The 25666-nt window shown below is 40.7% G+C and overlaps 2 protein-coding genes across 4 annotated transcripts in view; both read right to left on the bottom strand.

Annotated features, from left to right (window-relative positions):
* The window catches only part of tiam2a (TIAM Rac1 associated GEF 2a), a 93037-nt gene extending 90988 nt beyond the window's left edge, over positions 1–2049 (bottom strand). Inside the window, exon 1 of the mRNA XM_051390746.1 lies at positions 2031–2049. The gene's annotated coding sequence lies outside the window, so the exon portion shown is untranslated. The remainder of the gene's footprint in view (positions 1–2030) is intronic.
* scaf8 (SR-related CTD-associated factor 8) lies at positions 657–25622 on the bottom strand. 3 transcript variants are annotated; one of them, XM_051390780.1, is made up of 20 exons: positions 25473–25622; positions 24417–24500; positions 10138–10182; positions 9654–9815; positions 9178–9334; positions 8926–9053; positions 8584–8760; positions 8416–8495; positions 8170–8290; positions 7641–7772; positions 7366–7475; positions 6533–6726; positions 6323–6423; positions 5864–5977; positions 5516–5672; positions 5066–5196; positions 4639–4780; positions 4505–4552; positions 4151–4375; positions 657–4059 (listed from the first exon to the last, which is right to left on the bottom strand). In XM_051390780.1, exons 1-20 carry the CDS (start codon positions 25500–25502, stop codon positions 2045–2047), a joined length of 4353 nt encoding a protein of 1450 aa, XP_051246740.1. In that variant the 5' UTR covers positions 25503–25622; the 3' UTR covers positions 657–2044. The 3 variants fall into 3 exon arrangements, with proteins under 3 accessions (XP_051246740.1, XP_051246751.1, XP_051246760.1); XM_051390791.1 differs by having other exon boundaries at positions 4184–4375; XM_051390800.1 differs by lacking the exon at positions 25473–25622 and adding an exon at positions 21860–21953.
* Positions 25623–25666: the final 44 nt, after the last annotated feature.

The following is a 25666-nucleotide window of genomic DNA, read 5'->3' as shown; positions in this document are numbered from 1 at the left end:
GCTGAGTAAGCACTACCTCCAGCTGTAGCAGCCGGGTCTCTGGCAGTGCGGGGGGGGTAAAGCGGTGGCCAGCATCCTCTACTACTTCCTCCACACCTCCATCATTTGTATAATCCCTCCTTACCCCTTTGTTCTGTTGAAGTAGTGCCAGATGGCTGCTTTTTATATATATAGGAACTGTCCCATGAGAATTGTGTCCTTTGCTTGGATTCAGCAAATTATTTACTTTAGTGGGAGGGCATTTGGTAAATATCTACACCTTTATTGCTAGGTGTGACATACAGTATATTGCAGTGTTTGACAGTGTGGAATTGACCTTTGTTCAGCATCTCAGGTCTCATGGGAGTTTTCATCTGGATATAAGTATGTCATGGCCTCTACGCCTGAAACTAAAAAAAGTATCTAAGAAAGTCAGTGTCTACAGATTACAGTTATTTTTCTTCTTAAAAAGCAAGGATATGTGATACTCTCAATATAGAACCTAGTATAGTAGATAGTTATGTCTCAGTCTTTTTACATTTGAATTGGTTTAAACTACTAACGTGTCTGGTTAAAGTATTGAAGTTATCTCAGTTTGAAGCAGCAGTGATGAGGTGTGTGCAAGAGTTCATCTGATCGGCCTGAGTCAGGATTCACGACAGTAAGAGTGGTAAAAATCTGATGCACCTTCAACTTTTATTCAACATCACAACTCCTGTAGTAGACATTTGGTCTGAGAGAACAGCAAACTATGGATTTCTAGTACGTCTCAACAGAAAAGCACTACAAGTATGAATTGAACAAGAGAGACAGTAAGGTTAAAACATGGCTACAGGCCTGCATGCACAGAACGATGGAGTATATAGACTTGTTCTAGGTGAGTGCTGTACAAACTGCCCAGCTACCATTCAAACGGTAGGCCGGTCAATTCTGTGCAGGTAGCATTGTGTTCATAGAGCTGTCTGAAACTGAGTTGCACGCACAGTCTGGTGTACATCACGCAGTAGTGTTGGGTAGCATCATGAACGACAAATCCATTCAAAAAAGGCACAATCCCATCCTCAACAGTCACCCAGCAAAAGCTTAGGGAAACATACAGGCTGAAGTCATCAGAAACTAAAAACTACAAGTCCCACGGTTGCATCCAACAAAGTGCTCTGTGGATGGATGTTATAGCAGCAACTTGAGTTACGAGAACATCAAATCGACTGATGTGACAGCACACAATGTGTACGAGTCTGTAAAGCAGTCTTAGTTTCCACTGGTCCTGGGTCAGAAAACAGTCCTAAAGCATGTGTTTTAAACAGACAAAGCATGTTTATTTCAAACTAAAACAATATGTACCCAACATCAGAACATCCCTGTTTTTTTCTTCCCCCTGGCATGTAATTTTCTGTTTGTGTTCACTGTATAATTGGAAACAAATTACAGACATTTATTTTGGGGATACAACATTTTCATGTTTTCATATTAAAAATGTTCATTTTTCCCAATTATAAGCAGCTGTACTGGTCTCACTGTATGCAGGCTATTTGTTCTGCTTAGAAACAGAAAGCATTGTAGGACACCACAAAAGCATTCATTGAAAACTTTGCAGCAGCATTTTAAAAGAAGAGGAGACAGAAATGGAGCCAGCAACTGCTGTTTTCAAGTATTGTGTGTAACTGTATTCAATCCTTTGTCGAACAGACAGGATTTCTTACTCTCTTCCATAGGAAGGTCAAAGCTCATTTCCCCCATATACAATTGAAACATTTTGGTAGGCAATTCAATAAAATCCGCCAAGCTTAGATTAATTAAAATGGGTGGGTTGGCATTACAACTTAAAAAAGGAAAAAGGAAATAAAACACAAACAAAATTGTCTATCAATATATCAGCTAACGAGCCTTCTATTTAAGTACACTGGTATTTGTGAGAGATAAAATCATTTGTTGTTGGTTATCAGACAATAACTGATGTGAGTCAGTATTCGCCATGTCCCGTGTGGTGGTGGTGGTTTGCTGACATGAGTACAGAGAAGAAGAGACAACTTTACAAAATGATCTTTTACCTACTGAGTGATGATTATGTCCCCTCAGTGTCTGTGACAGTGTCTACCACTGGCTGACTCGCAGCTTCCTCCATGGGCTCACTCTGTTCATTGTCTACGTCCTTAGGAGAGGCAAGCTCCTCCTGCTGCTGCTCCGGTTCACTTTCAGGGAGCACAGAACTGGGGGAGGGTTCTTGAGAGGGCTCAGGAGAGGGCTCTGAGGAGGGCTCAGGGGAGGGCTCAAGGGAAGGCTCAGGGGAGGGCTCAGGGGAAGGCTCAGGGGAAGGCTCAGGGGAAGGCTCAGGGGAAGGCTCAGGGGAGGCTTCAGGGCAGGGCTCAGGAGAGGCCTCAGGTGTGGGTTCAGCCCCAGTGCTATTGTCCATCCCAGGTCCATTGACCCACTGGGGTTGGGGTGAGGAGGCTCGCTCTTGTGACTCCTCCTCATCCTTCTGTGGGCTTTCCTGCTCCTCCAGAGAGTGAGTTGTCTCTTCAGGGGGGCTGGCAGCTTGTGTAAAGGCCACAGGTGAGTCCTGGGATGAGGCGTCAACCAGCGGTGAGGCTTGGCTTGGGGTGTCACTGTCTGGGGAAACAGTCGTTCTGGAGGGGGATTGAGCTATGGGCTGGGATGGCGATTCTGTTTGTGGTGATGACTCTGCCTCGGTGGGAGCCTCAGTCAATGGGCTCTGACCCTTGCTGTCAGATGAGGGGTCGGGAGATTGGGCTGAGGGTGGTGACTGTGCCTGAGGAGTTGAGGATTCTGACTGGGGTTCAGGCACAGCTGCTTGGCTCTGTGATGGAGGTGGAGACTTAATCTGAACCTGAGGCAGCGGCTGACCCAGGAGAGAGGGCTTGGACTGAGCTTGAGGCAGGAGTGGGGACTGGAATCGTGGCTGAATCTGAGGGTTCAATTTGAGTGGTGAAAGGAGTTTACCTTGGTTCAGGGTCAGGTTGGGATTAAGAGGTGGAGTTGGAAGTAGAGGTGTAGGTAGAGGGAGAAGAGGTGTCCAGCCCCCACGTTCACGTTCCCGCTCACGGTCTCTCTCTTTGTCGCGTTCTCGGTCACGTTCATGCTCTCTGGTGCGGTCTCGGCCTCGCTCCCTGTCTCTATCCCTCTCACGTTCCCTCTCTCTCTCACGGCTGTGGCGGTTACCGTTCATCTCCCTCCTGAAGTCAAAATCTCTTTCATCTCTGTCTCTCTGCCTGTCCCACGGACGTCTTCGCTCATCTAGGTCTTGATGCAGTTCACTGTCAAAAGGTGCTGTGGAACCACCACTACGGTTCCAGGCCTGTGGCCCCCCAACAGCTCCAGCATTTCCTGAAACTCCACTTGCTCCTCCTGTTGTCCCAGGACGGCTGTCAAAGCGGGTGGGGAAGTTCTGCCCTGGAGTGGGGCGCTCCTCCTGGAAGCCTTTTGGACCGACTGGGGCCTGTAGGCCTCCTCGCATGCCATCTCGTTCATCAAAGTCCCCTCTGGTCTGGTTCCAGCGGCTATCAGGAGTGAAGCCTGCAAGAGCCTGTAGACGTCCCACTAGGCTGGTTCTGGCTGGCTGAGTCCCTGGGGTCTGGAGCAAAGGAGGCCTGCCTCCTCCACCACCTCCTGCTCCACCACCTCCAAGTGGCTCCCTATGCTCTAGTGGAGGGGTTCGCAGCAGGCCTGTGCTCTGCTTTTCCATTGGAGGGAAGCGGTAGTCCTGGTCTTTGCCCTCATCAGCGCCAGAGGAAGACTCGTCTTCTGTCTTGGAAACATTTTCATTGGTAAGATTGGCGGCCCTGTTGAAGGGGTCCAGCTGAGAGAAGGGAGCCCTGGCACGGGCTTGAGCCTGGAGGGCACTGTCGAGGAGGCCAGCAGCCTGCTGTGCAGGGCTCTGCTGCATGAGGAGTGGGAAGCGGGCAGCAGCCCCCGGTTGGAGGAGGTTAGGTCGCACATCAAGAGGCAGCAGTCCAGGCATCCTCTGTCCAGCCAGACCAGACTGATGCAGCGGGTGGGTGAGGGAGGCTGTGGGGTGCATACCAAGGAGACCCATCCCACTGCGGACTGCATTCTGCATGCCTGGGGACAAAACACAATGACAGAAATAAATTGAAATTCTTCCAAATACAAGTTACTTTACTAAACACAAAACACGTTAGCAGTGCTTCACCTTGCAGTGTAAGCTCTGCAGCAGCATCCATACCCTCTGCAGACTGTGCTGCTTTCTCGTTGGTGGCTTGCTGAGTTTGGACTCCCACTGGGTTGAACATACCAGCTCCAGGGATGGCTGAAGCCATGAAGCTGCCAGGGATAGTGCTGGTTGGAGGGATCATTGCGCCGAATGGTGAATCTTTAACAGCTTCTTGGCTGGTTGCCACCGAAGGCTGCACTAGAGCTAAAGGTGGGTACAGGAGAAACAACATATTTAATCTAAGGTGATAAATTGCAACTAAATGCCTTGAAAGGACAAATCACTTTCAAAACTATACGCATGTATTATAAGGGTAGTGTGTCAAATACTCACAAGAAGTTACTGAGGCCATGCCTGCTGTCTGTGCTGCCTGCATAAAACCTGCACAACAGAAAATAATTTTGTGTAAGCTTGTAAATTTCTGTATATTTTTAGTTTTATTTATATTAACAATTTGCATCAATTACCTGGCGGAGGCTGTGACGTATTAAAACCAGCTCTTATGAAGGGTGGTGGCGGCCCGTAGCCTGGTGGGGGTATGCCCATGCTGACAGGGAAGGTAGGAGGCACTAAACCTACTGCACTGGGAACAGCCTGGGCCACTGGCAGCTGGATGAGAGAGATATGAGAGAACACATTTAAAATATGGCTAAGTTAATAGTGCAATGGTACACAAGTTCCAGACCATGTCCCAGTGGCTTCTATCAAAGTCTTTGCAAAAACCAGCTAGTCTCTGGATCTTTGATGAGATAGTTCTACTTATTGAAAACAAAGATGCACTGTCACCACTGTCATCAAGAAAACAAGGGTTAAATATGTTAAACCCTTTAGCTCCTGCAAATATACACGGTCTTTACATTATATCCAAAGATCGAGACAGACCCTCTTCAATACCTGTACAGGCATCATGGTGACCTGCTGGTTGTACGTCTCAGTCTGGGTGTTAGATGCTGCTGTAGTCTCAACGCTTACTGGCTGACTTGTAACTTCCTTGGCTGGCTCGGCATTCTTGGCTGCTTCCCACTCTGCAGAAACAGACAAAAATATGAAAACAAAGTTATAAACTTATCCAATTCTTTGTTTGGATTTGGGAGTTTAGCAGGGGCGGTGGGGGGGTTCACGATGGGATTTCTAAAAGGATTTTGGGTATTACCACCGCAAAACAAACAACTGAAAGAATGAGGTAGAAAACAAATCCAATTGGATGATCACAGTGCAAGAAGCGCCTGTGTTTGGATATCTGCGTTATGTTTTAATCATGTGTGTACAAACTGGCTTGCGTGCCCTACTTAAACAAGTAATGCTACTGATTTAAAAGAAAGAAGTTAATGTGTTTCTTTTCACCATCGTTAACGGTCTCCTGGTCAATGATTCCTCCTTCAGCAAAACCATCCAAGTCATCCAGCTTCACCTTCTCCCAAGGTATGTAGGTGACACCTAGGTCCACATCCCAAAACTGCTTGTACTCCTGCTTTACTCCCTTGTTCAGAGCCCATGCAATCTGCATCAGATACACACACAGCCAAGGTCAAGAAACAGACATTTTCAAAGTAATTTCTGGGTGCATACATGGATCTGTGTGCCTAGAAAGCTTGTCTCTGAGATTTCACCAATGGAGGTCAATGAAAAATTACATTAGAAGAAACCACAAGGAGAATGGGAACACAATCAAATTATAAAGGTTATGCGTACCTTGATTATTTTGGAGCCAATCTTAAAGGAGCCGGTACTGAGTTTCTGGCGGGCGCGGTATGCATCCTGTCTATGGACCATACAAATGTAGGCACAGCCTCTGGGAGGGATCATCTGCAGAGACACATGCACAGAGACACATTTACATTATATTACACAAGACATCCACCATACAGTGGACAATAACAAGAGACTTAGATGAGACAAGAGATGTGTGTTTGATGAGAAATTTGGAAAAGAGAAAAGGTGAGAGTGTGAATGTATAGCATAGAGGAATGAAAAAGAAAAAAAGGTGGGGACTGTAATAGAAATGTGGCATTTAGTTAATGGCAGCTTTAGGTCACTATATCATAATGACAAACTGAAGTTCATATGACAGATATTTTTCAAATTTTGGATATCAAAGAACTGGCTAACATGCTGTAATTACAGGGTTAGTAGGGGGAGAGGTCTACTTACGTTGATGGACTCAATCTGGCCAAACTCTTCAAATAAGTTGGTGAGGTCTTGCTGAGTGGCCTTTTTGTCCACCTGGCCCACCCACAGAGTTGTGCTGCAAACTAGGTAAAGGTAGAGGGAAAGGCAATGATTACTCAGCAGAAAAGCATTGACAGCAATCAGCTATGAAATTATTCTGAAACAAAGACTTTCACAATGACGTCCACTTACCACTTAGAGTCTTGGATCGTATGGGAGGCAGTCCTTTCTTCTGTCGCTCCTTCTCACGCTCTCGTGCGCGTCTTTCACTCGAGTAAGACCGCGATGACTTCCTCTTGCGATCTCTGGAGCGTGAACGTGAACGCTTGCGATGTTTACGTTTCCGTGAGCCAGAGCGGGATCTGGACCTTCTCCTCTTGGGAGACCTACAGAGAGAAAACATCAAAACATTTGGAAATTCTTTCGAGACTGGCTTTTTGTGATACGTTTACTGTAATATCACAGACCTACTCCTTTTGAGCATCAACAACTGTTCGTTATTGCACTGAACATTTATCCACTTGCAAGTGCAACACTGTAAGCCAGTACTTAGTGTTTGATATTAAAGGACTACAGCAACCTCATATTACAAGCTTGTATAAGCAATTAATTACTTCTTAATCCAGATTTGGTACACATATTGCTGATATAAATGTGATGAATAAAAACAATCCATTCTAATGCGAGAGAAAGTAGTTCTACAAATGTAACGGTCTCCCTCAGAAGAGATTTCAATCTCAAGGGACTTCCTGGTTAAATAAAGGTTAAATACAAAAATATACACAGTAAGCTAGAAAGAGACATAAGGTGTATATTTTATTATCCTTTATACATAAACATCTTACAGTCAGAACCACTTCCATGCAGATATCTTGTCAAAGTACTGCATCAGGGCACAGTCAGCAATTTTCTAGCAAGGTTAAAAGATCAAAGCTTCTTCACTCAAGAGACAATTCAGCAGTATACCAGGCACATTTATAAAACTCTGGCATAAAGACGAGATTTTAGAAATAAGCGGGACTGACCTAGAGCGTGACCTTGACCGTGTTCTGGAGCGTGTGCTGACAATCTTCTTCTCCTCTGCTTCAAAGATCTCCTCCTCCATACCATCGGGACCCTCATCCAGATCCATATCCTAAAAGAACAGAGGATCATTTCAACACATCTCTACACAGAAATAAAGTCATATAGTCACATAGAATACAGCAGTAATTACTATCTGATCTAGGCCTACGGGTAAATAAATAAAACCAAGGTCAATGACTATGATTTCTGGTACTGGCCCACTGTCCAGGCATACCTGCTGTTGGTTGTCTATGGTGTCATCCAACTTGTTATCTGGTTCAGGAAGCTGTGCCTGGCTGCTGCTCTGTGCAGTTGCAACGGAGTTCTCTTGGCCAAAGATTGAGTCCTGCCCTTCTATGCTCATTGCCTGAAGAAAAAATTTGTCTTTTAATAACAATGCATCTAAGCAGGTAAGTCTAAGCATGTTTACCATGACCGAGATGAGAACATAACCATTTCATTTTCTTTGAAACAATGTGTGAGGGACATTCATAGTGTGGTGTCTGGGGATGAAGAGTTGTTACTTATAGGTCAATGGATGCTGGGGTATATGTGTGCAGTCCCTCTGGGCGAGTACCAGAGACTACTGAATTCAGTTAGCATTTCTAAAGCAACTTAAGGCTATTTACTATACAATATGGCTAACATAAAGCAACTTGGGAAGGAAAATTATTTATCTGTTAAACCAAAGCAAGCTTGAGCAAACAGTCATAAAAAAAAACAGTGGTAACAGTGATCTGTGTGTTTACAGTGTGTCTACCTACCTTCTGTTGGTGCTGCTGGTGCTCCAAAAGCTGCTTCTGAAACTGCTCCAAGTTCTGCTGTTGTAGCTGCTCAGCCAGCTGATGGAAGAGGGAGCTGTTGATGGGCTCCGACACCATGGGCCTGAAAGTGGTCAGCAGCTCGGTTAGATCAGTGGAGGTGGTTAACACATTAAAAGGACTCCGGGTCACTATTAAGTTAGTTTTAGTTAGAAATAACAGTCAGACCATGAAACACAAAAAACTCACAGTTGAGATGATGAGCTGTCCTTTTTAGATTCTTCACCACGTTCAGAATCATTCCCAAAATCAAAAGGACCCAGAAGCTTCTGCAAGTAACAAACAGCATACTTACATTAGGAGGAATCAGATGAAGCAAGTAATAAGAAACTTTCAGTTTGCAGATTGCATCATCACCTTATTAAAAGAGGAGACCCTCTGCTCCAGGGGATTGAGACTGTTGGCAGTAGCAGCGGCAGTGAGTTGAGCTGTCAGAGCTTGCAACTGCACCACCAGGCCAGCATCCAAGGCCTGCAGCAGGGACGGCTGGGGCTTCTGCTGCTGCATCTGTAGACTCTGTACCAGCTGCTGCAACTGCAACAGGGAATAATATAGGGCATTTGACACATTTCTAACAGCAACAGCTACACAAACTGCAGACCCTACTCATGCAAAAGGACACAGTATTGTTTTATTGGAGATAAAGGATTATTATTTACCTATAACCAAACATTTCAGTTTAATTGAGTGTTTTCTAACCTGTTGTCCTTGGGGACTCTGTAGGATCTGTGCCACAGCAGCCACAGTGTCTGTGTTGGTAATCTGGGAAGCCCAGTCAGGCAGACCCTGGACAATGTTGGCTGGGGTGGCCGGGGTAGCTGGGGTGCCTGGACACACAGAGACAGAGGTGTTGTAATATGAACCATGAAGTGATTGATTCAACAGTAGTGTCAAACACGTTATCTGACCGCAGTTATCAGAGTGTATGGCTATCTACTTGTGTGTACTGACCAGGTGTAGTGTTATTGACTGGGGCAGCACTGCTGGGCATGACTGGTGTGACACTGGGAGGGGGAATCCCTGCTGCCATGTCCAACAGAGGCTGGATGATGTCACTCTTGAAGACCGCATTCTTCTGCCACAGGTTCAGGACTCGCACTATCTTACTCTGGAGACAACAATAAAGACGAAATCTGTGACATAACGGCAAAAAGAAACGTTTTGGGACAGGTGCAGCCTAAAAGTTTATGATAAAAGAAAACTGTCAAGGCCAAAAACAAGGGCATGATGCTTCAGACACCCGATTTCTTTTATTATTTCCTTTTCACTAGTTTATTAACAGTTCCTCATACATCCATGATGATATGGGACAAAAACAATCGTGAGTGAGCCGCACATCAAGGGGTTTAACATCAACTCATGAAACCATGACGAGAAAAATTAAAAACCACATCTAGAAACACAAAGCCTATTAAAAACTGTCTGACCTTATCATCTGAAGGGCAGCGGTAGAGGTGCTGGAACGTTGGAATGATATTCTTGCTGAAGCGTGGGGCAAAAACATCCTTCTCCGTCCCAAACTGGTGTCGCGACTGTCTGACAATTGAGTCGATGACGTACAGCCCTGGAACTTTGTATTCTGGTTTGCACTGTTAATACAGGAACAAAGCTGGTGTTAGGATATTTTAATAACAGTGAAACAGTCTATGTTACTGTCTGGGTGCTTTTATGCATTTTTAAGCGATGAATGTATGTAGTTCCAGTGCTATAATACAATTCAATAGATCACAAACCATTTTTTTTAATTGTTAAGAGAACACACTAAGATTGTTGCATTTATGCTGGAAATATAAACTATTAGGATCATCTTTCATGTCCTTAGTGGCCGAATTAATTAGTAAATCAGTATGGTTTTACTCTCAACATTTTATTACGCTTAGCTGATAATCCTCTTTTTAAAATATGACTCACCTTTTGTATGAACTTCTCCACACTCTGGACAACATGTTTGTAGAACTGAAAGAGAAGCAAAGGAAAGGAAAGATTTTGAGTAATTTTGAACAGCAGTATTTTAGAGCAGATAAAACTAAACCAGCAGGAGCTTTGGTCAATTTATTTAAAACCTGAAAAAGGAACCGAAAATACATGACTGGGGTGAACGGTCATTCTTTTTTTAAAACTCCAGTTGCTCCACCCACCCCTCTTAACACCACCGCCACCCAATACTGACGATAAAGACACGGGGGTTAAGTGATGACAACTGCAGTTTTGGCTGCAATGTAATATTTACTGTAATATCATTTCATCTTCCATGTTCTATCCTCGTTTAGAGAGGCTTGCAAAGGACAAGTCATTATTGCTAAAAAGTAATTTATCAATTCTGGAGGGTATAACAGAAAGATGCAAAGAATTTCAGTCCAATTTAGAAAAACCAATAACTTTTCAAATAAGTTGTATAGTAGATATTTATCTACACATATATAAGAATATATTTTTTATTATTATTTAAATATTTGGAATCTACATTGGACACTAACATGGGTAACATTGGGCTTAGTAGGGGGCTTCTGCAGCTTTCAGAAAAACGTTAAAGAATGAGAACCAAGAAGAAAACATTACTAAAAAATATCCAGTAGCCAGTTGCAAAAGAAACAAAGTTTGCTTAGTGAGCTTTACTTACACAAGACCATTCTGACCATTGTGAATTAATATGGCTGAACAATACAAATCATTATGCATCACAATTTTAACTAATTTATTCACTGAAGAACCTATTAAGAGATAATGTGACATTTGTTGGGGTCTGTACCAAAAAAATGTTTTTGTTAAATCTGGAGAACAAGATCGGAAGGACAGGGCATCTCTGCACCACTACAGTACTATTCTGACACACATTTTACCTTTATTAAAAACGGCATCTGTGATTTGAATATTGCACTTGGCAATATTGTGATTTTGAATAATTGTGCAACTCTACTAATTAAAAAACAAACAAACACTCACCTGTATTTATGTAAGCTAACTGAACGACCAAAAATAACCAATAAACTTGGATGCATAATTCATGAGTAGTCATTAGGATTGGGCGGATTTATATATTTTCCCAACCGGCCTATTCAAGCATGCGTGTGCTGTGCCAGCGCCTCTGGCGACGGCCGACCAATTGCCCAACCGTAGCAGTCATACTCAAAAAGATTTAAGTTGTGTGCAGTAACGAAGGGTTAAAGTTTCATTATGTTGTTCAGTCTACAGTCTTGCAAGATTCAGTCCACATACTCTTTAGTCAAACAGGGCACTTATCAAGCTGTTTTTGCCAAATCATGTTTCCTTGTAGGGCTGGAAACCTCTACTTTAATCTATACATGTGTACAATCTGCTGTACTTGTTGAGTATGTTTGTGCTGAAATTCAGAATAAATAAATCGAAGGGATAATACACATTTATGTACTTCAAAGTGAGGCTTACTTAGAAGTGATAAGTGACTACTATACTAAAACTCCATTGTTGCACCTTTTTTTACTACCAACACCTATGATGGATCTCAAAGACGAGGCTTGATGTATCTCCACCTTAGAGTGTTTACTTATAAAAAACTCATATCTTGTGCGTGTGGAGGAAACCTGTTACTGATGTAGCATATCGATATGATCGAAACTAACGTGGTCCCGAAAGCAGGTGCATTCACTGTCTTAACATATTCACCGTATACTATAATATTCTTAGCGCAATACCAGAGAATGTCCCTAGCGATTGTCAGTAGACAGTAAAGGAGGGGGAGAGTTAATTGATCGGAAAAATATAAACTAAATAGCTGCTGAGGTCTCTGCACTCACACCTTTTTCCTGAGTTCACAAATGTACTAATTGTATGTAATGTAATTAATTAAATGAATTTAGCGTCAATGGTAGATGAGAAAAGTCTTTGCTGAAGCTTCATACATAAATACATAAGCACTGAGACAACTGAAAGATTAGACATTTACCCTTTTCATTAATACAACAAAAACTAATGGTTGTGCAGCCTTCTTTTAAAATCCATATCTGATACCTAGAAGAACTTTGACCAAAATGGCTGACACTATGTATTTAGATTTAAGCAAATTCAATGATAATCACACCAATTTATGTGGACTGGTGTGGAACAAATCGAGTTCTACAATCAGCCAGTAGATGGAGTCAAAGTACAGGAGATTGAGCAGCTAGACTTCATGGATCATCACAGGGACCAAATAGAGGTAAATGGTAATTTCAGTTAAATACATTTAAAAAGCGAGAGATGAAACGTCTGTCAACCAACTGTAGGCATGCTCACAATATATTGTGTAAGCCCATATAAGGCAATGAGGTGTTAGTAATAATAACCTTGAACTAACATGGATAACAGATGAGCTTGACCTAGATCATGACAAATGTTCAGGAAACCCAACACTGGTGGCAGAATACAACCGCAAAAATAGACCACTGAATCAAATATAAAGTGTACAAACAATGAAAGCATTGCCATAAACTGCGTGTGTATGTTTGTGTGTGTATATAGTAAGGCTTGTAGTGGATTAAAATGAACAGTGTTAAATTGATTTATGTCAAGACCCTATTTGCAATATAACATTGGGAATAAAAGGGGTCCACTGGACCCGCAAACTTGCCAGTAAGAAGTAGTCCTGAGAAGAGATTAATAACTCAAGAAAAGACAGATGCCTTTTTTAAAGAACCTAACTCAAAGACAACATAAGCAACATGTGCCTCAAATAAGTAGGAAGTAAACCCATCTAAACACAAAGGAGACAAAGGTAAATAGGATTGAAGACTATCAGTAGTCCCAGTTAGCCTATTACGATTCAATATTCAACAATGACCAATATTTACAGGCAAAACATGTCAGCATGACAATGAAAACTGGGGTTTGAAATGTTGTGACACGTGTTAACCATCTAAAACAAGCAAATCAAACACACACACACACACACACACACACACACACACACACAGTTAGAATGTATAGCTTCTTTCAGCTAAATAAAAGGAGAGATAAGCTGCTGCGACTGTGTATTATAATTATTTACAGGCAGGGCGCATGAAATTGGCTGAGAGGTAAAGAGGCGGTGACTAGTGACAACAGCACTGTCATGAAAAGTCCACATTGTGAAACAAACTGTGAAATAAATGAATGACAAAATGCCATTATGAAATAAAAACAGACTTTTGAAAGGGAGTATTTTAGTAGAAGAAATTTGGTGACATCAAAATAAACCAAAATATTAACGAATATAGTTTAAAAAATAATTTACCTAAACCAATCAAAATACTGATGAGGAAAGAACTTGTTGAAAGAGGAGTTGGTCTAGGATTGATGAAACTGGCACTGACTTTTTTTTTTAGTAAGCTAGCTTTGTTTCAAATAAAATCCAATTGTGAGATTGCAGACCTTAAACATACAGTAACCTTACTGAGGACAGGCACACCTACCTCACACAAGAAAAAACACATGCTCATGCACTTGCTGCTGCAGTGTGAACCTGTCGCTAGGCAACTGATGTGGCATACTGCAGAGCCTGATTGAGTGTGCAAGAGATAAGAACAACTTTGCAACATTTACTGTGAAAGATTTTTTAAATATATTTGACAAATAACTAGATAGATTCCCATTCAGCAGTGCTTTCAGCCTTTTGACCCATATATCTATAAGCTACCTTATATGAACTTATGGTTAAGTACATTTAAGTGACTTATGGCCAACTGGAAAGGGAAAAAGCCCATAGAAGGAAAAAGCGAGGCAGAGAAAAGCTCACATTACAGGCCAAACTACATCACAGGGTTCGTGGGATCCCTCCTCAACCAAACAACTGAGCATCTCCCTCATCTGAAGACTGGGCTCATTTGTGAAGTCTACCCACGGCACCGCTATTAGTTTAAATAACTGGGAATTTTAAAACTGATATTTGGTTTAAACCAGTTGGCAAACATTATTTGTAGGAGTGTGTGCCTCAGTTTTGGGGTCACTGCTCAGTACGTTTTTTGGGACAGCAGGGAACACAAAATAATGTAGAAAATAACTTTTGTCATTTGTTTAAAAAAAAGTAACTTTTACCAGTAACTTATTATGTCTGTTCAACATTCAAATATTGGCATATTGTAAATTGAAAAATTGTAACAGAAAAATGTATAAGAAGAAGAATAAGAATATGAAGGGCACAGTGTAGTGGGACGAGTATGTCTGCATATCCACAGCGATAAACCCTTGATAGCATTAGTTGTTACTTTGACATGGTTTGCGTCTTTAGTGAGAGGTTGCCAGTCTGTTTTTGTCATCATCAAGCATCTCGGGTGATGTAGTTGTAAATGATGTGTTTGAAGTGTTTCCACAGACACACCCGACTTAAGGTGAACAATGTTGGCATACAGTTTGACACTAATCGCTGCCCATTGAGCTTTACTAACCTGGCTAGCTGAAGACAACAACTAGTGCACTGCCAAAACCTCCCAGGTAAAACTCGCACTCTAGAAATTCTGTTTAGCTTGTGCAAGTAGTAGATATAAATAGGCTATTTTGACAGTAATTGTCTCAGTCACAGGGCAACCCAACACAGGGCAGTGACAAACCGAAAACAAACGGTTTTGGACAAATAAACATACCATTAACCCTTAGTTCTTCGACATAACTAGCTGGTCAGTCTGGCAGATATATTATTATACAATAATCGATACATCATTTGTAAAAAAAACTAAAAAAACTTTACATCTAGGAGTGGTGTGTTGAACAAAGAGAGAAATTGAGAATGCTAAACATTTAACAGAACATCAAATGCAATAAGCAGCATTTTCGTTTGAATGCTTGATTTCATTCTCAATTTGAGTTCTGAGCTATATGCACAGCAGCCCCAACAGTTCTTCATCTCTGAATGCTAAAGGAAACATGTTTCTTATTGGGGGATACCAATCCATACAAATGAGTCTTGTTGGTTATAGTACTCTTGGCATTCATTTTGACTATGTATCTGTAAGAGTATTAGGGCTGTAATGGTTCTGAAACCAAGAACGGATCCGAGAGACAGAACCGCAACACACTCGCTCCCTGGACTGTTGAGCTCTCGTTAAGACAGTGTAACTCCAGTGGTGGCGGCGGCCCGTGGGGTGGTAGCGGTGTACGCCTATATCGTATTTGTATTGACAGTAGGTTATTCTAGGTCATTTTCCACATTATTTTTGTGTTTATTTACTACTTCAATCTGCTCCCTATCTCTTCTCCCCACACTCACACACAGCACACACACCTAGCCTGGACCTCTGGTCACTCACGGCAAACACGCCCGCTTGCTCCGCCTCTTTCTGTCTCTCTCTCCCTGTGTGTGTCTCTGCTGACTTTCTCCATCTGCAGTACGTTTCATAAACTCACCCGTGATTCAGTTTTCAAGTGCGCCGCATGTGGGTCCAAACCGAAACTAACGTTAGTGAGTGACATCTGCAGTGGTGCATTCACTGACGCTCCATAATGTAAGATTTCTGCCGTGTCCGCTTAATGTAATATCAGATAAAAAATAAAACGGGGAAAACCGTGGTATGAACCGAACCGTGGCTCAAAAATCGGAGGTCTGAACCGAACCGTGGATTTGGTGAATTGTTAGACCCCTAAAGAGTATGCAACTATTTGTAGTTGATCACAAAGAAAACCATATGAAACCTTATAATTGTCAGCAGATTGAGAAACAAATCAGCACACCGATACCTTATTGCCAATTTAGTCAACAAATTACTCAACTGAATTCCGCATGGCGCATTTGTATTTTATTCGGAGACACTGATGACTATTAGGGTGCCCCCTGATAACTCAACTGAACCCTTAGTCAATGGGAGGATCTTAGTTGGCCCACTTTTTATTAGTCGGATAGTTGCAGAAAGTAAAACTCTGTTTGGGAGCGGCGCATTCTCACCAGGACTGTGTGTGCATGTGCTAACTGTATTAGCTGCCAGCAGCTACTTAGCAGTCCCATTAGCTGTCTCTGAGCACAAAGGACGGAGGTGATTTGTTTACACTATGAGCATAGGACCCAGCATGGCACTGTTATGCATCATCCACCGTGTTTATAACTCTACAAGTATTTGCTTTTTGTTAAGTTGGAAGTTATATAAGTGATAAAAGTGCTCTGGATTTGTTGAAATAAATTAACAGAATGTTCAGTGCTCTTACTGGTTGATACATATTCAGAATCATTACTGCGTTTTCCAGAGCATTGTAGCAGTTCAAATATAGATATATGTATTTAAATAATGAAATTAATATCATAAACATGCAACTAGACAACTAGTCTACTACTAATTAACCTGGAAAATCTTTAGTTGGGGTCAGAGCTAATTTCTATGTTGTTGGTATAAACTGAAAATCTAAGAGGCCATAAAAATGCATGATGATTTATATGATGTGATGATATTGTTTTTTAACGGACTGGTATTGCTATATTGAGCTATATTGAGCAGTTCCGAACAAATTTAAAAAAGCAGCTTTGATGCAGGTCTTTGTTTCTTGATGCATTGCTTTAATAATGTACTTGAAGTGTGCACTGTGCAACTGTATTAGGAAAATTCAACTACCGGATCAGGACTCGGTATCAGCAAATATATTAAATGACTTTGATAAAATAGGGGGCAAAAGAAAAAAACAAAAACAAAACTTGATCTCAATCAAGCAGCTGCAGGTACATGCATGGGTAGCAGTCTAATCAGGAATAGTAAGTGAAAACACCTACGTGACTGTGCTATAGGTGAGGGCCACACATTTTTATATATTTTTTTTTATTAGTCAGACAGGCTTTAAGGACTAGGCCAAGGAACCCTGCTATATTGTGGGGAGGGATAGGTGGATAGATAGATATTTCTACTGGAAAACAGAAATTACATTTTTCAAAACCATGTCTAATTTAAAAATTATTATTTGCAACTAACCCTAACACTTTCTGCACCCCCCCACAGGTGCTTTAAATTAATCTGGCTGATTAGGCCTCTGCTCAGGCTGAAGGTGGGTGGTAGCCAGACATCATGCACTAGTAAGAATAATAAGCTGAGCCATCATACAAACAGACATTTTGACTTGTCATAGTATGAAAAGCACAGGCATAACATTAACAATGGCTTTGTTCTATTTAAGTTTTTCACTGTCTGGAAAGGCTCTCACAGTCCATCAGACATGGTCTGATCAACCTAAATAAGTGAGAACACCTGTGTGGGTGTACGATGGGTTTGCAGCGCCTTTAAGTTCCTGTTATAGCTTTTTTTCATGGATATGGGAATTCATTGACATTTATGTTATGGCACAAAACTACTACAAAAAAAGATCTACAAAGTTCCAGGGGAAAATATTAAAAATGATGCAGTATGTTTGCTTTTATTTATTCATTAACTTATTTACTTTTAAGGACTCTGTTTATAATCAGGTTCACAAAACATCAACTGTTGCCAATGTGATCAATTTCCAACTCTGTATTCAAATGCTGTTTTTTTAAAAGGCTGATCCCACAGTATTTCCCACACAAACCTTACTTCCACGGCACACAATATTTTACTAGGACGGACCAAAATATGAGGTAACATATTCAGCACAAAGTTGATCTTGATCGTTTCAATAGGCTACATCGTTAACAACAAGCCTCTTCCACACGCAGCTCACTTGCTGTTGTGAAAACAGAATCACAGGTGACTTACTCCGCTACTTTATAAAACATAAAACTAAAGGCAGGCAGGGAGAGAAACAAAACCAGAAAGAGGCGTGGTGGGGCGTCATTGTGTGTGCAGCCTCAGAGCTGTGCAGACACACACAGAGGTGTAGCTATGTGCGTGTGTATGAGGGAAAGAGGAGCGGCAGACTGAGCAGATTAAGGCAGTCTGTGAGTAAACACTAGCAAAAAGCTTGCTTTGGATTCCTAGCTCATCAACCCCTTTTCCACGCTGTCTTAAACAAGCATGAGACACTACTTTTGGATGCAAGGGAACATCAAATTCTCAGCCTCTATTTGAGTGCGTCTTAAGAGCTACATTTAATAGATTACCACAGAGAGAGCTAGTAATAGTCAATCATCAATAATTGCTCTCACAAATATGGACAACACAAGCCATGTGGCTTTTAAAGTTTTGCCAAATGGCATAAGAAAAAGGGACAGATGTCCCTTAACCCTGCTGACAGCTTCTGCAGTAATACTGCTGCTGGTACTGTTCATTACCCTTTATTAATCCGGTAGCAAATCAAGTATATTCAATTCAATTTCTTTTGTAGAGCGTGAAATCATAACAGAAGTTATCTCAGGACACCTTTCAAACAAAGCAGGTCTAGATCGTACTTTCTTAGAATATTATTTCTCCTCATATCTGGAAATTAACCAACTGCTTATTTTAAAAGAAATGGGTGCTTCTCATGTACATTGAACCTACATTTAGGTTACATTCATCTTATTTTACACTGTTTACATATAGCTCTACATAATATTGGTTGTTACCAAAGAGACTTAGTCCCAAAATATGATTAAACATACTAGTAATACAGAGGAAATTAGAAATCAAGGGCTCTAATAAAAATCTTCTGTCTTTAATTGAGCTTGTATGAATGTTTCTTGTAAATTAAACAAAGGTTACTGTATAGAGTTTGATGGATGCATATGATGCAGTTATCAAGTGTCAAGCAGAGGAGTGGTTATCTTGGAATCACTGACCAAGTCCCTTTAATCATATCTACAATTATGAAAAAGAGAGAACTGATTCTAGATTAGCTCTCATACTGTGACACTTCCTACTACACATCCTAGTCACTGTGTGCCACAGTTGTCTTACTATTGATAAAGACTGAATGTCCTTTAAATTCCACTAAGTGGATCTTAGTTATTCTAACAATATGGAATTATTAGTATAAATCCTAATTTATCACATTTTACTTTGCAAATTCACACTATAAAGCCATTAAGTGGAAAAAATGGTGTCTGTAAAGTCCCTTATTGTAGTTTAATATTTAGACATCCTTCTGTAATCATCTATTTTAGTGTAAATCAAAGGGACATTTGGGAGTGTAGGTTAAATTATTTCATAAAACTGCATACTATTTAACATTTTCTCATTTGTGTTGTCTTGCTAGCTCAACTCTTATTTGGGGCATTTGATACCCTAATAAACATGTAGTCTGACACATTTCACAACTATCCATCAAAAAATAAATAAATAAAATACAGCACTGAGAGGTACTGCTGTAAAATTACCCATGAGATTTCAGAGTACCGTTTACAAGACTGTTATCAAACCCCTGCTTTGTCAGTTTATGAAAAAGAAGGAAGATGCTAGAGTTGCTCAATTATGGCAAAAATCATAACTACGATTATTTTGGTCAATATTGAGATCACAATTATTTAACACGATTACTTACTGGCTTTGGAAACATCATGCATTTACTGTGTCTTTTTCACCGTGGATTTTCTAACTAATTCTTACTAATTAACTTTAAATATAATTTAACTGAAAAATCCAAAACTCCCAATATAAGTTCACTGTATATATGTATGTGTGTGCCATGGGATATCTTCAGTGTTGGTCGAGTGGGAGAGAGAGCGATGGTAGCGGAAAAGCAATCAGAGAAATTGTTATTTTCTAATCGTTTAACATCAGCTACACACCCACACAAGGAGTTTAGGTGGGAGGGGTGACAAGCTACCGCTGTGAAGGAAAGAGGTGGGAAATTTAATGCGGAAATAATAATTCTGACAAAAGTCTTGATTATGTTATTTTCATAATCGTTGGAAGCCAAAATTCTAATTGAATTCTTATTATTTTGCCTTGCCCTAGAAGACGCATACAATATAGAGAACGGACCAGACACAAAACACGCAAAAAGAAAAGGCCGTCACCTTCAGCTGAAAAGCTGTTAATAGGCTCTGCAACTGTGGCCAAACCAACTAGTTTACTGGAGTCAGTCGCAGTGTACTCGGGCTCACTCACTTTTATTCGAAAATTAAAAGTTCTTTTGAACACGGTTAGTTTTTTTTTAAGTGTAATGGCCTGATTCAAATTCAAAATTTACAGTCCATTAGCGCAACAGACCATTTGAACCAGTTTGCACTCCACTATCAGCTTGACCTACGGCTTACCTGTCAGTAAACCAAGCTAGCAATGTTTGGTTGTTTAATACAAAAATGGAGGACACTAGCATGCAAAGCCTGGAGCAAAGCAGTCCTGACCAGACAATCGCAACACCAAATGCTCTGAGAAGCAGTGTGCTTCTGTCGACTCTGTACAAAGCAGCTGCCTAACTCTATAACGACAACAAAGCGGCATATTTATTTTTTAATGTTAAGTTTGCCAACCAGGGGATGCAGTGGAGCAGGCAACGTCAAACGTACAACCTCTGACTGTTACTATTCGTAACACCATTACCATTATACCACTATCTTACACCATTACAGGTACGATAGCAAGATTTATATGCAAGGAAATGCAGATGTGTGGCCACTCAAATGTCCTGTCCTATAGTATAGATGTTACGTTATGTTTTCACATGCGTTGTCATACATTTGTACTTTGTGTTTTGAGATTTCTTTCAATTCATTTGAATGTCATTGCAGATTTGTTCAAGCTTATTTTTTTTAAGTGAGAGTCTTACTGTGTACAGATGTCAGCCTAGGAGAGTTAATCTAATAGCTGTAGGATAATTAAGTAACAATTATTACTATTGCAGTGAACACAAATCTAAGGTCATCTGTTAACTTGTGTCTCAGGTGAGGCAGTGGAGGCAAAGCAATTTAAAGGGAACCACATCAATTGTATAATATATTTTAGGATTTAAAAATAGGACTTACATGTTAGTTCTTATTCATTCAAACTCAAAAAGTGAGAGCCCTAATTTGTTGTTAAAATCAAAACTTCAATAGTGTCTTAAAAAGACCGGATCAACAGCTTAGACATCTTCAGCTATTTTTATACCATATGTGACAAAATCAAAAAAACAGTCACACTGTGTGCAGAAGACATGAATCGCTGCTCCTTTTTCAAAACAAACATTGAGGGTTACTGCACTGAGAAATAGACAACTCTCAGGGATGAATGAAATTACCATGTCAATGAATACTGTCAAATTACTGTGACACTGATAGTAGCTTACTCTATAAGATTCTGCAAAAGGTGTGTTTTATGAACACCACTTACAAGTAATTTCCCTATTGGACTACTCCGCCCTCACCAGCTTATGAAAATACAGTGTATTTAAGTGATGTCTGTTATCTTGAAGATGAATACTGAATTACTCAAACTGTGTGTTCAAGCAGCAATTTCAATCCAACCCAGAGGTCAGCATTTTATAAAATCAATCACCAGTGGCAACTCCTGAATTTAAACCCTCACACCAACTAATGACTGCTCAAGCTGCATCAATATGCAGTAGGAAGAGAAACAGAAAATGTTCTGATTTGACAAACAAGAAAGAAAGGTGCACGAACTATACCACAACATGAATATTGTCATCAGACAATTCAAGAAGAAAATGAACTAAATTGCACCTTCAACTGCCAACACAATCAAGAGCTCAAAGCCAAATCGACAACCAGAGGGGGGGAGTACAGCCCATAACAGTGGCAACAGCAAAATCCCCGCCTCTCTGGGTGTGTGGGAGCAAATTAAGTTTAAAGGATTTTAGTCTTCTTCCATCTTCCTTGTGAAACAACCCATACTCCTACCTAAGCTGGTTAGGGATTCTCTTATCTCTTTGTAACTCTCTCCACCCCATCCTCCTGCTTCACTTTCAGTGCTTTGGGGGAGCTGGGAGAGCTGCTGAGGGAAGGGGAAACGGGTGTTATTCACAAGCAACATAAGGCACAGCAACACCAAAACAACAGCAGTTCCTTTAGAGTACAAACAGGACAAGGAAACACATTATCAGAAGACTTATCATTAAGGACTGGTTCCCTGGACCTTAATCTTCAATTACACATATTGTAGGAGTAATAACAATAATAAGAATAAGATTTTTGGAAGAAAAAAATATATTCACTCCCTGGCCTGTATCTCTTTAGCATCTCAGAGAAAAGTGATGAGCAGTTTTGCATTTTAGGTGAACTATAACCACAGAGGTTCATAGGGACTTTGTTGATCAGCCTTTTCCCCTGAGAGGCTTTTAATAGGCCCAGGAAAACAGTCTTTAGTGTAATGTAAGCATAGGAGACAAACTACAAAAAGGGTCTTTATGGCAAAATAAAGACAAATTCTAATATTGCACTCACTGCCAAGCCAGGGTTTCACTAAAATGTTTTTATTGCAGGTGAGCACAATATCAGAAGCCCAAAACAAAACAGATCTTATGAGGTGGGCCTGTAATAAAATCACTTTGACCTTCCTTTTAAAACACACCCTATTTATATCACTGCTTAAAAGAACTTGTGGCAAACAATGTTGTGCATTAAAAAGTTTCTAGGTGCCTACAAATTATCTGGTTATGGCTCATATATTGTGAGCTGATGGTGGGGTTTCCTCTGTTTGTTGTTCGTGTTTAAAGTTCAAATGATGGATGCTGTAAGGTCAGGCCGTTGAACAGGATGTCGACAAAAAATGCATTTCAGAAGCGTTTTTCAGTCCTCTGTGTAACAGCTGTCTGGCGGAACAGATAGGCTTCTATTTTAATCAATACAGCTGTCTACACAGACCAACCAATGGCGCACATTTCACTCGATCGCAACCCCAATCATTTCTTTTTAGGCTTCAAGTCTTTTTTCTACTAGTTTACGAACGTGACTGCAGACTGTGGCTGTTAAGTGTAGACTAAAGCCGCTGCTGTGTAGACACTGTTAAAATACTTGCAAATGAACTGTGTTAAGTCAACTATTTATAACACGTAGTCTCACTCGCATGTACAAACAATTCCACTATTGTTTTTATGTCTGTGTAGATAGATTGCATCAACCGGCTGTAACGTAACACTGAGCCTGTCATATGGCTTCCAATAAAAGCATAAGAGACGTCAAACTCTATTAACTCATTAATGTTATAGAAACATCTGTACTTTCCATACAATGAAAAAAAAGGCCTATTACTATAACTAAAGCTAATGACTTTGTACTTTTGCAAAATGTTATTTGCAATGATCGAAAATACAAAGCTTTTTTATTAAAAGGTCCAAAGTGTAGGATTTAATGGCATCTAGCAGTGTATTTGACGACCTGGGAATGAGAACAGGCTGTGAAGTGTGTAGGACAAACTATGGTGGCTGTGAAACTCGTGAAAAACGTGAAATGCACCATTTACTGCCAGTGTTTGGTCTGTCCATTCTGGGCTACTGTAGAAACATGCGGGTTCAACATGACGGACTGCGTGAAGGTGACTCGTGGCATAGATGAAAACGTCTCATTCTAAGGTAACGAAAACACAACGATTCTTATTTCCAATACTTCCTAAAATCCGCGCCTGTGTTATTATTAGCCCCGAAACAAAATGGATAAAAACCGATACACATTAGTCTCACTTTAAAATACTGAATGTCAACACCCCTAGATGTTTTTGTCCTTAACCATCCACTCCATAGTCAATATGGAGTCCCAAAGGCTCTCAATAGTGTTGCAGCCCTCTACCTCATGCTGTCAACACATATTAACAAACAACATTAATTAGTTAATTAATTATTGTTGATGTGCTCTGCTCAAGGGTGTCACCATGTGGAAATTCCTTATCAGCAAAAAAGTGCAGTACACAGGCTCATATGCATCGTGCTTCTTAGGTACACACTTTTTAAGGTATTTGTGAAAGGATATAGTCTCCAAGAGAGCTTATACATGTCCTTCACAGTCTTATACAAGACTACATAACAGAATAATTTACTTCAGTCCAGAATCTACATTTGCACTTTTCATTTTTGAGAATTCGTCTTTGCTCCTACGTCAGCTGATTTTGGTCTTTTGGATTTTATTAACTGCCTTTATGTAACAAAATAGTATTTAGATGTTCTGTTTTGCATTAAACAAGTGAGTTTGTGGCTGAAACAGACAAATCTTTTATCATCCTTGTAAAAACCTGTAAACCTTTCATTTTATGGGGCCTTAAATCGTAACATTTTATATATTAAAAAATGGAAGTAGACCTACCCCCTCAAGAGTAATTTTACCCATATTTATACATAAAAATGTGAAAACCCATGCTCATAGCTGGGTGGGTATGCATTGATTTAACATAAGAATTGGAGCGCATTTCCCTCACATTTCATTAACCCCCCATTACCTGCCTCATCCTCTAACACTACATACTTACTTTTATAGCCTTGATTCCAGACTTGGTGATCTGGGTCATCTTGGCCTTGGAGATGGGCGGCTTGTACTCGTTCAATGAGTACAACTGGAAATTAAAATGAGACAACAGAGAACATCTTTTGTCATATAATGCAAATACTAAAACATAACGTTAATAGTCATTCAAGGCCTATATGAACAAGCATCACCCCTTCTTTACTGCAATCTTTGTTCAGCACCCTGTAAAAACCTTCAACTGGGGTATGTTTTATGGTCAGAGAGCCACCGATTTCATAATGAGACGGTGGGCTTGTCTCTGACTCAGGTGATTTGTTTTGATACTAACATTAAAAAAAATAAATAAAAAAAACATCCAACAACTAAATTGATGTCAACAGTAAAATCCAATTGGTATTAGTAGTTAATTGTGAGTGGTTGGAGAGGTTAGCATTTACACTGATTATTCCAAAGGACAGACTGACTTTAGTGTCAATGCAGACAAATGGTTGCGCTACTAGTTAGCTTTGATAGCTAGCGGGTAACCTAGCTGTCTAAATGTGCTGGGTTACCTCAAGTCATTTCTATCCTGTGGGATTATATACCAGTATGCTAACGCTACTTGGGTCAGAATCACATTGCAATAATTATCTGACCAAGGGGCAGCGAGTGCGAGGTATTTTTCCCCACGTCCATATTAGTTAGTTAGCTAACCAAGTTATCACGCAACTGATGCGGTTTTGCTAACTTGCAGCTAGCTAACGTTAGCTAGTTAACGTTAGCATCGGTGTGTGGAAAATGTTTGCTCATAGACTTAATCTCAACCTTACACGGTGTGTGTGTGTTAGGTTGAGGAAACACATTCTCCTCGCAGCTACCGTCTGGACAGATAACGTGAATTACACACTAAATGACTTCACGTTATCGCTGTATTGTTGTGCACAGACAGCGGCCTTGTGTGAGACTGCCCTCCTCTCTGCTACTTGATGCTAACGTTAGCCAACCAGCCACCGCAAATATAGACTACACAACATTTTCTACTCTCAATGTGTTCAGAATTGTGCAAGGGATTCAAACAAACCTCATTGTTAAAGGCTTTGACGGCCTCCATAGTGTTGTATTTCGGCTCGCAGGTGACTGTGAATATTTACAGATATCTCCTCAATAACCGGTTTGAGACATGCATGCTCGACGTTTGGTGAGATGGAGGAGACTGCCAATATGGCGCATAACCTCAATGGAAATCTGCAGAGACCGGCGACTCCTAGCGTCAAC

Source organism: Dicentrarchus labrax, unplaced genomic scaffold, assembly GCF_905237075.1.
Source record: "Dicentrarchus labrax unplaced genomic scaffold, dlabrax2021, whole genome shotgun sequence".
Classification (NCBI taxonomy): domain Eukaryota; kingdom Metazoa; phylum Chordata; class Actinopteri; family Moronidae; genus Dicentrarchus; species Dicentrarchus labrax.
Note: the sequence above shows the minus strand (reverse complement) of the source record. Positions and strands in the feature narration are given on the sequence as shown.

Bases quoted from the DNA above. Each gene is read 5' to 3' on its own strand.
- scaf8 (XM_051390780.1), bottom strand. From the start codon at position 25,502: ATGGAGGCCGTCAAAGCCTTTAACAATGAG. The intron at 8,761-8,925 runs GTTAGAAAACAC...TCCCTGTTGCAG, and splicing joins AGAGTCCCCAAGGACAACAG to TTGCAGCAGCTGGTACAGAG. The intron at 4,553-4,638 runs GTAATTGATGCA...TCTGTTGTGCAG, and splicing joins TACGTCACAGCCTCCGCCAG to GTTTTATGCAGGCAGCACAG.